General features: G+C 45.8%; 1 protein-coding gene across 4 annotated transcripts in view; it reads left to right on the top strand.

Moving 5' to 3' along the window:
* The window catches only part of HK2 (hexokinase 2), a 61,852-nt gene that overhangs the window by 29,922 nt on the left and 17,896 nt on the right, over window positions 1–14,034 (top strand). For 3 of the 4 annotated variants that reach the window (XM_007184050.2, XM_057558269.1, XM_057558268.1), the window contains exons 3-7: window positions 6,117–6,265; window positions 10,834–10,953; window positions 11,562–11,657; window positions 12,453–12,552; window positions 12,877–13,060. In XM_007184050.2, coding sequence (XP_007184112.1) covers window positions 6,117–6,265; window positions 10,834–10,953; window positions 11,562–11,657; window positions 12,453–12,552; window positions 12,877–13,060 — 649 coding nt within the window. The remainder of the gene's footprint in view (window positions 1–6,116; window positions 6,266–10,833; window positions 10,954–11,561; window positions 11,658–12,452; window positions 12,553–12,876; window positions 13,061–14,034) is intronic. The other variant, XM_028166975.2, reaches the window with a different exon arrangement.

The raw sequence follows: 14,034 nt of genomic DNA, 5'->3' as shown, positions 1-14,034 counted from the left end.
CAGTAGTTGTGGTGCACAGGCTTAGTTGCTCTGTGGCATTTGGGATCTTCCTGGACCAGGGCTCGAAGCTGTGTCCCCTGCATTGGCAGGCGGATTCTTAACCACTGCGCCACCAGGGAAGCCCCCTTATTTCCTTTCGATAGAGGGTTGTTACCCCTTCTTTTGTCTGCTTTTGGAGGGGGCCGTTCTTAATTAGGAGAACCTTCATCAGAGAGAGACTGGAGAGTGTCCAGTAAGGTGGGAACGGAGGTTTGGTATAATTGTATGAGATGGCGCCAATTTGCGGCTACCAAGAAAACCTGCCTCAAAAAGCCTTAGTAGGTCCTGGGTTCCTTTGGGGAGAAGGGTGTGTCACTTCTTGCCAGTGGATGTGTGTCTGCCACCTCCCACTCAAGTTTGAGAGCATTTGGCCCAGAGGGATGGGCCAAGTTACTGATAAAGATTAGGGCATCTTTGCTTTCTTTTTCATCACTTTATGGCTTATTTGCTTCCATCCTAGATTCTGTGTCAGGTAACCCTCAGCTTCCAGGAACCAGCACCACAAGAGATATGGGCGAGGTGCATAGGGACTGGCATGGGTGCTAGGGTCAGATGAACTTGGGGTCAAATCCAGCAGTTGTTTACCCCTGTATGATCTTAACTAAGTGACTCAGCTTCTGAACCACAGTGTCACTTCCTTTGCCACCCAGGCCAGCTTAGAGCCTGTGGCAACCTCTGGGTTTTATGCTCTTGGCATCGATAATGAAGAATTCCTTTTTTTTTTTGGCCACACCATGAGGCTTGCAGGATTTTAGTTCCCCAACCAGGCGCTGAACCCGGGTCCTCAGCAGTGAAAACGCAGAGCCCTAACCACTGGACCACCAGGGAAGTCCCAATAATGAAGAATTCCTTATTTGAGGATTTACAACTTTCTCATGAACAGCCTTCTTGCTCACTGCAGTAGAAAAGTTTGCTAGAGAGCTAGACCTGGATTTAAATCTTGTTTTCAGTTACTTGGCCTGAGCCTTAGTTTTCTTATCTGGAAATTGGGATCATGATGTCTAACAGGGTTGTTGAGGATTAATGAGATAATGTTTATGAATATCACACAACAAATTTCTCTTCTTTTAAAAATATCTACATGGTGGACCTTAAATTAACTAAACCTCCTCCACACCTGCCTCTGTCTTTCCATTGTTTTATTGCCACAATAATCAGATGCAAGTGGGAAAGTCTGAACTGTGTCCCAGAGACAAGAGAGATGAAGACAGGGTTCTGGGCTTCATTTTTTTCAAAAAGTCACATAAGAAAGTATAAGATGAATTTGATCTTTTAAATAAACCTATGGTGAAACCTTGCTTCTTTTATTTTAGCAGTGGTGGTGACAACACTTAGAAGTAACTGGAGAGATTTAGAAAGGGCAGTGAAGACAAATATCCAACTGGAGAAAAATAATTGCAGATATACAACCAACAAAATAGTTTCATTAATATACAAAGAGCTCTTTTATGTTATTAAGAAAATAATGAATATATATTTTTAAAAGACAAAACATGTGAGCAGAAAATTCACAGAAGAAAGAATTCACAATGCCAGTCAATAATTCAAAATGTCTAATCTACACCAAGGAAAGAAACCGAGTTTAAAAAATGAGCTGCCACTTTAACCTATGAGGTTGGCAAAGATTAATTGTACATAACATAGGACACTGGTGACAGTGACACCCACCTGTTGGTTTATGTGGAATTTGGAGAGAATTTTTAGGAAGTTAATTTGCTAATATCTTTGGTAATCAAAAACATAAATCCTTAGAACCAGCAATTCAAACTCTTTTCTTAGAATGTGTCAGTTAATGGTCTTCCCTGTTTTTATAATATAAATGTATCTAAGGACACTCAAGAAACGTTAATAATGGTTACTTTTGTGGTATGGAGAAGAGAAGAGATGTTTGCTTTTCATTTTTTCCACTTTTGTACTGTTTGAACATTTTAAAAATCAGGTATTAAAATTGTTTTCTAGACATAACAGCATGCTTAACAATAAAAGAAATCTTACCTCTGGTCTTATGGTCTCCTCAAATATTTTGTTTAATAAATGAACCATCAGTAAGCAGATGCAATATGAGATGTTTTCTTAATACATTGCCTCAAATACCAAGTATACTCATTCAGCAGAATGATCTCACTGGACCTTACTGGCTTGTCTGCCCTGTGGCTGTGTACTTAAGAAACCTGCTGTAGACATGTTCTCCTGCCCCAGAGCCTCACTCCTGCCCATCCAGTCTGACTGTCCCAGGCCCATAGATGCCATCCTCCTTCACACCACATCACATACTCTCTGCTCTGGGCTTCTGGGATGTCCCGGAAGGTTGACAGTGTAGGTAGGACCTGGGCCAGGAGTAGGATAGGTGTAGGTAGGGATTGGAGGGGCTGAGGAGAACTAGGAGAGGAGCTACATAATCAAAGGAGTAATAACAGTGACAGCAGCAGCTGTTTATTGATGGCTTACGGTGTACCTATATATTCACGTAATGTGTTCTGTATTTCATATAAGCTCATGACCCCTGGGAAAGTCAGCATTATGAGCCCTGTTCTGCAGCTGAGGTGACATGCTCAGAGAAGCCACACAGGTGGTGAAGCAGCTGAGCTGGAATTCAAAGCAAAGCTTGTTGCTTCTCTGTGTGAGGGCCTCTCATGGGTGGTGTAGAGGCAGGCACTAGGGGAGGGGTCCATCCACTGTCCCAAGGGGTCACCTTAGGATTTAGCTCCAGGAGTCATGATGCTGGGCCTGCCTCAGAGATATTAGACTCTGGAAGGAATAAAGTCTTTGGCTATGGTAGCTGTGATCATGTGTGTTTGTGGAGGGAGCATCAGGGAGGAGGGATGCAGAGGAATGTCTGATCTGGTGGAGTCTGAAAAGAATGACATTTCTTCCTGGGAACGGAATTCTCAGCAGCACTGTATTATTTGTGGTTTCCCTTCAGTCCATCAGCAAATACTGCAAAACCACCATTCTTTTTTTTTTTTTTTTTAAACATCTTTATTGAAGTACAGTTACCTTACAATGGTGTGTTAGCTTCTGCTCTATAACAAAGTGAATCAGTTATACATATACAATATGTTCCCATTTCTCCTCCCTCTTGCATCTCCCTCCCTCCCACCCTCCCCATCCCACCCCTCTAGGTGGTCACAAAGCACCGAGCTGATCTCCCTGTGCTATGCGGCTGCTTCCCACTAGTTATCTGTTTTACATTTGGTAGTGTATATATGTCCATGACACTCTCTTACCCTGTCACATCTCACCCCACCCCCTCCCCATATCCTCAAGTCCATTCTCTAGTAGGTCTACCATACGACCCAGCAATCCCACTACTGGGCATATACCCTGAGAAAACCATAGGTCAAAAAGAGTCATGTACCAAAATGTTCATTGCAGCTCTATTTACAATAGCCAGGACATGGAAGCAACCTGAATGTCCATCGACAGATGAATGGATAAAGAAGATGTGGCACATATATACAATGGAATATTACTCAGCCATAAAAAGAAATGAAATGGAGGTATTTGTAATGAGGTGGATGGAGTTAGAGTCTGTCATACAGAGTGAAGTAAGTCAGAAAGAGAAAAACAAATACAGTATGCTAACACATATATACGGAATCTAAGGGAAAAAAAAAAAAGGCCACGAAGAACCTAGTGGCAAGATGGGAATAAAGACAAAAACCACCATTCTTGATGGAGCTGTCCTCTCCAGTGAATAAAGCTGGGCTGGCCTTGAATCATGACCAACCAGGGGCAGCCTCAGCAGCCTCAATCCCCCACGGTTGCCGACTCAGCAGATTCATGTGTCCTGGGGCAGAGTGCTGATGTAGGCAGTTCATCTTTGATTTTCCTTTTCATCCCCCATGACAACCACACATAGTTTTCCCTGCAAACTGGCTGACGTCCCACTACCAGGGGAGGCTCAGAACTGAAGTGCCTGGAAAAGTCATCCATGGCCACAAGAGGCGCAGTCTCCCAAGATGGGGCTGAGGTTACCCAAGCTATCTAGTGACTGTAGCTAGAGGGCTGGAGGGACCTCCACATGCCAGGGAAGGGATGGAAAATTAGTACCCCTGAGGAGGAATGCTAAAGTCACTGGAGAAGATTTCAATGGCTTTCCTTGGACAGGTTTCTTCAGTCTCCCCTCTGAATGTTGCTTTTACTTTTTTCAGTCTGAGAGACAGTCCTAATACTGGGCCTGGGAGACTTTTAAGTGTGGGTGTCAGGCAGTGTTTGCCGAGAACCTGGATGGAAAGTTTCTAGTACTTATTTAGTGTGTCCTGAGTTCTTGGCACTGTGCTGGGTACTTGAGGCACATTATCTGCTCTGCCCCTCACCTCAACCACATGAGGTATGATGTTCCTGCTCTAGAGATGAGGCAGCTGAGGCTCAGAGGCTCAGGAATTTGCCACGGCCAAAAAGTGGCTGGGGTTCTGATGCAGGTAATGTGGGCTTCAGAGCCAGTCTCTGTATATTGTTACCAGCAAGCCACGGTTGTGTGGGGGCAAGTCCCCACGGAATGTCGGGTGAATGATGCCCACCCCAAGTTGCCCCTCTGGACGGTAGGGGCTGTGTGGGTAAGTGCCCTCAGGGAGCCGGGCAGATGTAGCTTTTCTCAGGGCCAAACAGTTATTGCTGCTGAGAAGAAGTGGGTCAGAATAAATCCTTGTTTCATTTAGTCAGAGCACTTCCCTGACCCTCTGATCCATTCTCCCTTACTTCAGTGGCAAGTCTCCCATCAGGAAAGGGGCCGAGTGTTGACAAACATGCCAACAAGTGAATCCCCCCGGAAATAATCATGTACCCTTCAAGAAGGTGTGCGGCAGGACATTGGAAGACTGATGGAGCAGGACTGGTTGAGGAGGCTGCTGAGGGGACAAGCCCGCCTTGTTCCCCCATCCTTGCCTGCCCCGCTAGGCCCCGGCCCTGGCTGTGGCCTCCGAGCCTCTTCAGCACTTCCATTCTGTGCTGTACAATGGCACGTGTCCCTGTAGCTGGTATTATCGTCTGGAATCTGGATGTTTCCTGTTCTGCACTGCTTATTTCCTGGAGAGACTGGACTGTGCTTTCCTGGTGACACCTGAAGATCTTGACCCACTTGTGTCTGTGGAGTCTCCCTCTCCTCCCTCTGCCCCAGCCTTGTGGCTTGTCTGAGTGGCCTGACTCTTGTCTTATATACTCTTAACTCAGCACCTGGGATCTTTTATTGGTGGGGGCACCTGCTTGACTTATTTGCTAGGCCTCTTAATTTATAGCCAGCTGGATCCCATTCCACTCCATCATGTGACCCTCATCCTGCCGAGAGATGTTGCTGTCACTGTATACAAACATTAAAGAGTACATTTTGTTCAGGGATCACAATTTGGCAAAAGGCCCAGGGGGCCACAAGCTTGTAGCAGCGTGCTGGGTGTCCTGGGGCCATGAAGAACAACACTGAGGCCTGGGGGACTTCCCTGATGGCGCAGTGGTTAAGAATCCGCCTGCCAATGCAGGGGCCACGGGTTTGAGCTCTGGTCCAGGGAGATCCCACATGCCACGGAGCAGCTAAGCCCGTGCACCACGACTACTGAGCCTGCACTCTAGAGCCCGTGCTCCGCAACAAGGGAAGCCACCGCAATGAGAAGCCCACACACCGCAACGAAGAGTAGCCCCAGCTCGATGCAACTAGAGAAAGCCTGTGCACAGCAACAAAGACCCAACACAGCCAGAAATGAATGAATTAATTTAAAAAAACAAACCCCCAAAAAACCTGAAGCCTGGTCTCCTGGTGCAGGGCTTGCTGGGCCCTGTGAGCTTGATGGGGACTTGGCTGAAAGCCCTTGGGAAATAGCTCTTGTGAGGGGGTGGGCACCCTATCACTGGATGTGAAACTGTCTGATTCTTTATGTGAATTCTGAAAGTAATATAGAAGTGTTTAGCATTAAGAAAAAGAATCAGACAATACATAAAAATGTGTAGAAAAAAGACCCGCTGGCCTCCTCATCACCCAGAGATGACCAGTGTTTATGGCAGGATTCTTGGGTTTTAAGTTTTGGTCTCTGTGAAACAGTTACACCTTGTCTTTCCCAAACTAATAGTGGTCCTTCTCTCTGCAGAACATGGAGAATTCCTGGCTCTGGACCTTGGAGGGACCAACTTCCGTGTGCTTTGGGTGAAAGTAACAGACAATGGACTCCAGAAGGTTGAGATGGAGAACCAGATCTACGCCATTCCCGAGGACATCATGCGAGGCAGTGGCACCCAGGTATGACCCATCTCTTGGGGTGGCCACTGGGGCTCTGGGCCCCACAGGAGCAGATACTGCTCCTTCTCTGTGGTCTGGAGGGAGGAGACCTTGACTGAAGCTCAGATTCCCTGTCCTCTCTTTGCTGGGTGATCCTCCTCCATGCCTGGAGGCTAGGTGGGGGGCCTCTATCAGGAGAGGTGCACATGGCCAGAGGGCAGGGAGTGTGTGCACAAGGCCCCAGGGTCTGGATGGGCTTTAGTGGGAGGGATTTTGATTTTTCCATCTCATTTGAGGTGTGCTTGCATGCACTGGTTATTGAGGAAAGCCTACTGCCAGGAGGCTGGGCCAATATACCTGGACACCTATGGTTAGTGGTGTCATTGAATAGCAAGTCAGTAGAATACACGGTTGTGGTTTGACACTGCCACCTGCCACGGTGGTCATTCTGTAGCCCTCTGACTCACAGTTGTTAGCATAGCATTGCATGAAATGGGACCTGCCTCTTTGCCTTTTTGGTTATTTGCTCTCTCTTTTTTTTGCCTTCTGAAACAGAAGAGGTTTTACACACAGGAATGGGAGCCTGTTGAGAAAACACTAAAATCCAGCTTCTGGGTGTCTGTTCTACCTGGCACTGCAGTGGGCTCCGTGTGCTTCCACACTGGCCCCAAATCATGCTTAGTCATCCCCATATCTCTGTGACCTCTAGAGTCACATTTTGTACTCGGCACATACAATAAAAAGAGTGGATGGAGAAGAAATGTGAAATCCAAGTAAGAGTCATCTCAGTAATAGCTAGAAGAGAACGAGCAAGGATGGAGTTGCTGTCATGATAGTGTCCAAACATGTGTTGAGCATCTACTGGACACTGGGTCACTGATCCTTGCTGGGAATCAAAGTCCTGGTCCTCCCCCTCCAGGACTTCAAGTCCAACTGGACGACCAAACACACATATCAGCCCACAGAAAGTAATACATGTTGTGTTGAAGTGGATGAGCAACCATCAGGAGGAAGAGCTGACAGGAGTCAGGCTGAGTGAATGCGCTTTGTATAGATTTCCTAATTTTATCCTCACACTAGCCCTAAGGCTGGGTGCTCCTACTATCTCCATTTTCTAGATGTGGAATTGGGCTTTGAAAGATTGAGTGACTTGGCCTTAGATTACAGGGGTGGGAGGGGCCAGAGGCAAGACACAAAGTCAGATCCATATGACAGGAGTCTGTGTTTGTCCAACTCTAGGAGGCTCCACTTTTTAGGCCACATTATGTAGTCCATGGGTGCTTCCTGGAACTAGGCAACATGGTGGTCCAGGGTCCCTACTACCCTCAGGGTAAACCTATTTTCCTTGTTTTAATGCTGGGGTTGGACACGGGAGGCTGAGTCTCTGGGACAGTGGGATTTGAGCTGCACTGAGGTTGTCACGTGGCTCCAATATACAGAAACAAAATGTGTTAGTCCAAAAGAATCTATGAGACCCATCTGGAAGAAACTATGAATCCACTGTGATATTAAGAATCCTTCAAATAAATGGAAAAAAATGCTATATAAAAATGAAACAAAGAAAACTAGAAAATATAGGTGCTTATTCCATCATAAGAAAGGGAAAGAATGCTATTGTCCTAAAAGCAGCAGAAAACACTTGGTAAAAAGATTGGAAGGAAATTCATTGTTGCTATTTTAGTGATGGAATTACTGATGCTTTTTTCCCTATCTTTTCCTTTTTCTTTCTTTCTTTTTTATAATATTAAGTATCAGTCTTTTAATTAACTATAGGGAAACAAATGGATTTAAAAAATAAAATTTAGTTAAAACCAAGACCAAATCACCAAGCTCAAAACTTGCAAAAGTTTTTGAAGATCTGTGAACCTGGGCAGTGTGGGTCCCTGGACAGAGTCTGTCTTCTGCCACATGAACTTTCACATGAGAGCAGTGAATTACAAATGGTAATAGCAGCCACTTTAGATTTTTTAAGGTGTTTCCTGTGGGAAGGGGAGTGAACAGATTCTCAGACCAATAAGGAAGAGGAAACTTTTCTACCTTCATAAAATGATGCCCTTTGAGCCTTTTTATGGCAGGAAGGTGTTAGCTGTTTCTCCCAGTATCTTATCCTTAGGTCATCAGCTAACAGAAAAAGATATAGTCTTCCTTTTAAGGAAGCAGATGGTCTCCTTTTACCCTCTTTTAAAGAGCTGTAGGTTCTTCTAACTCAGAACTGTCCAATAGAACTGTTCATGGTGGTGGAACCATTTGATATCTGCCCTGTCTAGTGAGGCAGCCACTAGTTACGTGTAGTATTGAGCACCTGAAATATGGCTAGTGTGACTGAGGAAGGGACTTTTAAATTTTTTATAATTCTAATTAATTGAAATAGCCACAGATGGCTAGTGGCTACTGTATTGGGCAACACATTATTTAATGCCTCTTCACTGTCTCTCTTTTTTTTTTCTGCCTTCCCCTGTTGGTAGTGCAGTTGGAAAGAGAGCAGTGATCAGGGCTGGATGAGGGGAAACCATTTTACTTTTTCCAACCCCTCCCCCCATCTCTGATGATTGGCCTTATCTCTTTGCACAGCTTCTGCAACTTCCCTTTTTTGGATTAAAAACTACTGTACTAAAGATCATTTTGACTAGAGTACCAGGAAGAAGGTGCTGGGAATTTGTTTAACCCTATTGTAAACTTTGTCTCTGATCAACTTCCCAGCAGAACAGAACTTGCTGAGTATCTATCTAGAAACCCTATTTCCACATTAAAATACTTGATCTCTGCTCAAGGGAGTTGGCACTTTGCATTGGGGATCCTCTTAGTGAGAGAGCCCTGTCATTGCCCAGCATTTGCTCTTGAGAATGTTTTGGTTTGGAAATTGAGAGTTTCAGCATCAGCTGAGGTTAATTTCGCACATGATCAGACAGAGAGACAGGATCTATGTGGGAAGTTCAGTTAGAGCTGGCCCCCTTCTAGGAGGGGCTTGTCTTGTCTTCCTAGCCTCTCACTGAGCATACCCCAGACATCTGGGGAGCCAGTGCATCTCTCAACCTACCCTGCCACCCCAAGCCTCTCAGTTCCTTTATAAATGCAAATACTTTTGTGGTTTAGTGCAGTGGTTCTCAAACCATTGCTTCAGGATCACCTGGAGGCTCTACCACACCTGATTCAGCAGGTTTAGGTTTGGGCCCTAGAATTTGCATTTGTAACATGATGGTGATGCTGCTGTGGACCACACTTTGGGGACCCCAGGATTAGTGGAATCTTCCTTGCTTCTGCCTGGAGAAGGAAAGGAATGTTGTCCACCTTCACCTCCCTTGGCTTTTAGATTTTGCCATCTGGTCAACCTGGCCCTTGGAATCTGCTCAGTCTCTCTTTTTTTTTTTTTTTAACATCTTTATTGGAGTATAATTGCTTTACAATGGTGTGTTAGTTTCTGCTTTAAAACAAAGTGAATCAGCTATACATATACATATATCCCCATATCTCCTCCCTCTTACGTCTCCCTCCCACCCTCCCTATCCCACCCCTCTAGGTGGACACAAATCACCGAGCTGATCTCCCTGTGCTATGTGGCTGCTTCCCACTAGCTATCTATTTTACATTTGGTAGTGTATATATGTCCATGCTACTCTCTCACTTTGTCCCAGCTTACCCTTCCCCCTCCCCGTGTCCTCAAGTCCATTCTCTACGTCTGCTCCTCAGTCTTTTTGACCTTTGCTTACTTTTTGCACCAGAATGTTCCTGGCCTCAGTCTCTAAGTGTCTGGAATGGTCACCAATTTCTCTTTGGGGATGCTGAGTGGGCAAAAAGGAAGCCATGGGGCTGTGGGCTTTGGGGCAGATTGAAAGTCTGGATGATTTCTTAGGCTTAGGATTTTTCTTAGGGGCCTTGGGTCCTGCTTAGAATAGTCACGGTTGTGAGGCTGCCCACCCATAAAACCCTATTTATTCTTCAGTGTTCTTTGTGGACTCACTTGAGTGTTCCATACTGAAGTTAGAATACAAAACTAACTTCTTGGAATTGCTCCCAGAAAATTGGTTTTCTAGAGTGGAGGAAAAATATAAAAGTTACTTATTTTCGTTAAGTTCATTTATAGAATGCCAACAGAGAATGTCCCATCCCCTCCCCCAATCACAAGAGACAGGGATGCTAAAATACTTCTTGGCAGTGAGATGGGCTGCCCTTTCTGGTAAGACAATCAGCTGTGCATCCATGTCAAGGGAGGTTCTGACAGAGCCACCAAAGGATATTCTGTTGTCAGGGCTTGCGATGACTTTCTGATTAGCTTTGGCTATGGTTTCCCCTGCCTAATGCAGTTATTTTGACAGTGGGTTGGATAAATGGTTTAAGTGGAAGACAGTATTTAATAATCACTAACTAGTGTTAAGTCCTTATATGTATTGACTCATTTAATTTTTTTGGTAACTCATGAGCAGGTGCAGTTATCACCCCCATTTTATAGATGAACAAATTAAAACTTCAGAGGGGATACATATCTTGCATGCATTCAGCTAAACTAGTTCCTTTCTGAGCCCAAAGTCCATGCTCTTAATCTCTATGCTATTCTGCCTCCCTGCTCATCTTCCTGTGTTGTGTGCCCTTAGCTGTTTGACCACATTGCTGAATGCCTGGCCAACTTCATGGATAAGCTACAAATCAAAGACAAGAAGCTCCCTTTGGGTTTTACCTTCTCATTCCCCTGTCTCCAAACAAAACTAGATGAGGTAAGATGAGTTCTTCAGACACTTTTGTTGCTTCATTCTTTGGACTGGGAGAACTGGGAAGAACTCTGAGCCACCTGCTACCTTTACAATGGAGGTTGTAAAGGAGGTTGCTCTGATGGATCGAGTGGACAGTGTTTGAATATTGGGAGTTCTGTCCTTCTGGAAGAGCGTGTGTAGGTATGTGTGAGAGCGATGGTAAAGAGGTATCGGAGAAGAGGGGGTCTTTATCACTGTCAAATGGCAATTTGCAGGACCATATACATTGCACATTATCCTTATCCCTCTTAGGGAAACAGGAGTGAGAAATTAGTCCGGGACTCCTTTGTTCTAAAGTGTTATGATAGACATCATTGAAAGTTAATGACGTTAGGATACAAGTGTCTTATTTTGGTATTTCTACAACCTGCTCTTTCCACTTCTTGGGGGCAGTAAATCATTCATTTCGTCTCCTTTCTTGGTCATTGACAGAGTTTCTCCTTCCTAGACTAGTCAGGAAGAAATATACAAATTCAGTCATGACTTTAGTTTAGCCCCATGGAAGAGGTCTCCTAATGATGAGGAGTGTGGTTGAGTTTTGTGGGAGTCAATATTCCTTGGTCCTTTTCCAGAGTTTCCTGGTCTCATGGACCAAGGGGTTCAAGTCCAGTGGTGTGGAAGGGAAAGATGTGGTTACTCTGATCCGGAAAGCCATCCAGAGGAGAGGGGTGAGTAGGGCAGCAGAGATGGGGAGGCAGGAGCTTGGGGTCTGGAGGCTCTTTACATTCTTTTGGGTCCACTCTGAAGTCTTTCCCTGTCTGTCCTCAAATCAGCATGAGAATCTTTTGTGGTTCTTAATGAGAAGTTTTCTTTTCTTCTTCTCTGCTATGTTACCCAATAATCTTTATTTTTTCCAGTTTTATTGAGATACAGCTCTGTATAAGTTTAAGGTGTGCTGCATAATGACCTACCTATATTGAGAGATAGTTAGCATGCCAGTGATCTTATATATGATCAAATGCCTTTGGGGTCTTCATATTAGCATGATGGACAACTAATCTTAGTCTTGGTGCGAGAAAAACCCTTTAGTTCTTAATCTGAAGAAGACTCGAATATCATTTTCAAATGAGAAAGTTGGGATGATATTGATATTAGGGTGGAACAAGGTAGAGAAAGGACATGATAAAGGTCTTGTCACAGAAGGACAAGACCTTCTGGGAGGGAGGGAGAGATAGAGAGAGAAAGAAAAGAAAAAAGAATGAGAAGAAAATGATGACAAGACGGGCTCTTCTCAGTGTAGTGATGGCTGTGAACTAGACCGCAGGGCTGCTGTCAGCGAAGTCCTCCAAGATGAGGACCAGCAGGGTGGGAAGTGAGATGCTGCTGTTAGACTGGATCTGGACCCAGTTTCCAGCTCTAGCCTTGCACTTGAGCTGTGAGTCTTACTGCTCTTTCTCTTCATCTTCACATCTGTAACCTTTCTGTGACAGTGAAAGTCAGAAGCCCCCCTTTTATCCCTGCAGGACTTTGATATTGACATTGTGGCAGTGGTGAATGACACAGTTGGGACCATGATGACCTGTGGTTATGATGACCAGAACTGCGAGATTGGTCTCATTGTGGGTGCGTGAGCACTGGGTGTGAGGAGCAGTGCTGGCCGATGGATTGCGGGGGTGGGCTGCAAAGAGAGGAGGGGTCCATGGCCTGGATGTCCCTTTGTATTGAATACTTCATATTGAAAGATAATGGTGCGGTCACTTTGGAGGGCTGAGCCAGGACTTGTGGAGTTGTGGATGGTAGTGGGTTGGACCATGTTGGGATGTTGGGAGTCTGCACCGAGGAATCCCAGCCACCCTGGGTGGTCTCAGGACGGAGGTTTAAGAGGGAGGTGGGGTTTGGGGGGAGGATGGTGCGGGTGGGTGCTGAGCAGTTCCTTATTTTGTCCAGGCACGGGCAGCAATGCTTGCTACATGGAAGAGATGCGCCACATCGACATGGTGGAGGGTGATGAGGGCCGTATGTGTATCAACATGGAGTGGGGAGCCTTTGGGGATGACGGCGCGCTTGACGACATCCGCACGGAGTTTGACCAGGAGATCGACATGGGCTCTCTGAACCCCGGGAAGCAACTGTGAGCAGCCACCCTGTGTGCGGTGGGCGCAAGGGGTGGGCTCCAGAGCTGAGGTGGGGGCTGGCCAGGGCCGGGGGGTGGTTCTCATTTTTACTTTCCAACCTTATAGCCCCCAAAAGGTGCCAAGACACCCACTGCTTTATGGGAATGTTGTGCTTACTAATACATTGTGACTATCAGTTGCTGAGATGGCTCTAAAAAAGATAGAGCAAGCAGACAAAACAGATTATGGGTAATGATTTGACTGGGTCTCTCAGAGCAGTCATTTTAGAAGGTTGTATTCTTCATATTCTAAGTGTGCGGCCCTGCTCTTTCTTTCCATCTTCAGTTTGTAAGCTGTCCATAGAAACAGTTTGTGCACCACATAAGAAGTCATGTTGAGATGGCAAAGATTAGGGATCTGAAAGCTCCTTTCGTAGTTCCCAGCTCTGTCACTGCCCAGGGGATGAGGCTGTGAGAGTTGGCTCCTAATTACTGGCTGAGGTTCTGACTCAGACTCCTGCAGCATTGCCTATTATGAGCTAGGCTGGGTCACAGCAGTCCCAGGGCTTCCCGCTCCAGCCGTAGCCAGACCCAAGGCCTGTAGAAAAGTTGGTTAAGGAGCCCATTTGGCCACCTCCCCTGGACCTGTGGTCCAGCCAGGATCCTGGAGTGGCCTGGAGGAGGGGCTCTAGCATTTTGGACCCCTGAAGTCTCTCCAACCTGGTCAGACTTGGTTTTTAGTTACTTTTGAGTCTTACAAAACATTATTTCACTCTCACAAACATTTGCCCAATGTCCTTATTAAAGATCTTGAAACAGGGATTGCTGCAAGCTCTGAAGGCAGTTACAAAACGTTTTGAGCAATCAGGCCCTCTCTGGTCTTTTTTTCAAGGCTTGCGGGATCTTAGTTCCCCAACCAGGGACTGAAAGGGGCCCGCAGCAGTGAAAGCGTGGAGTCCTAACAACTGGACCACCAGGGAATTCCCAGGCCC

This window comes from Balaenoptera acutorostrata, chromosome 12, assembly GCF_949987535.1.
Source record: "Balaenoptera acutorostrata chromosome 12, mBalAcu1.1, whole genome shotgun sequence".
NCBI classification, from domain to species: Eukaryota; Metazoa; Chordata; class Mammalia; order Artiodactyla; family Balaenopteridae; genus Balaenoptera; species Balaenoptera acutorostrata.
This window is presented reverse-complemented; position numbering and strand designations above follow the sequence as displayed.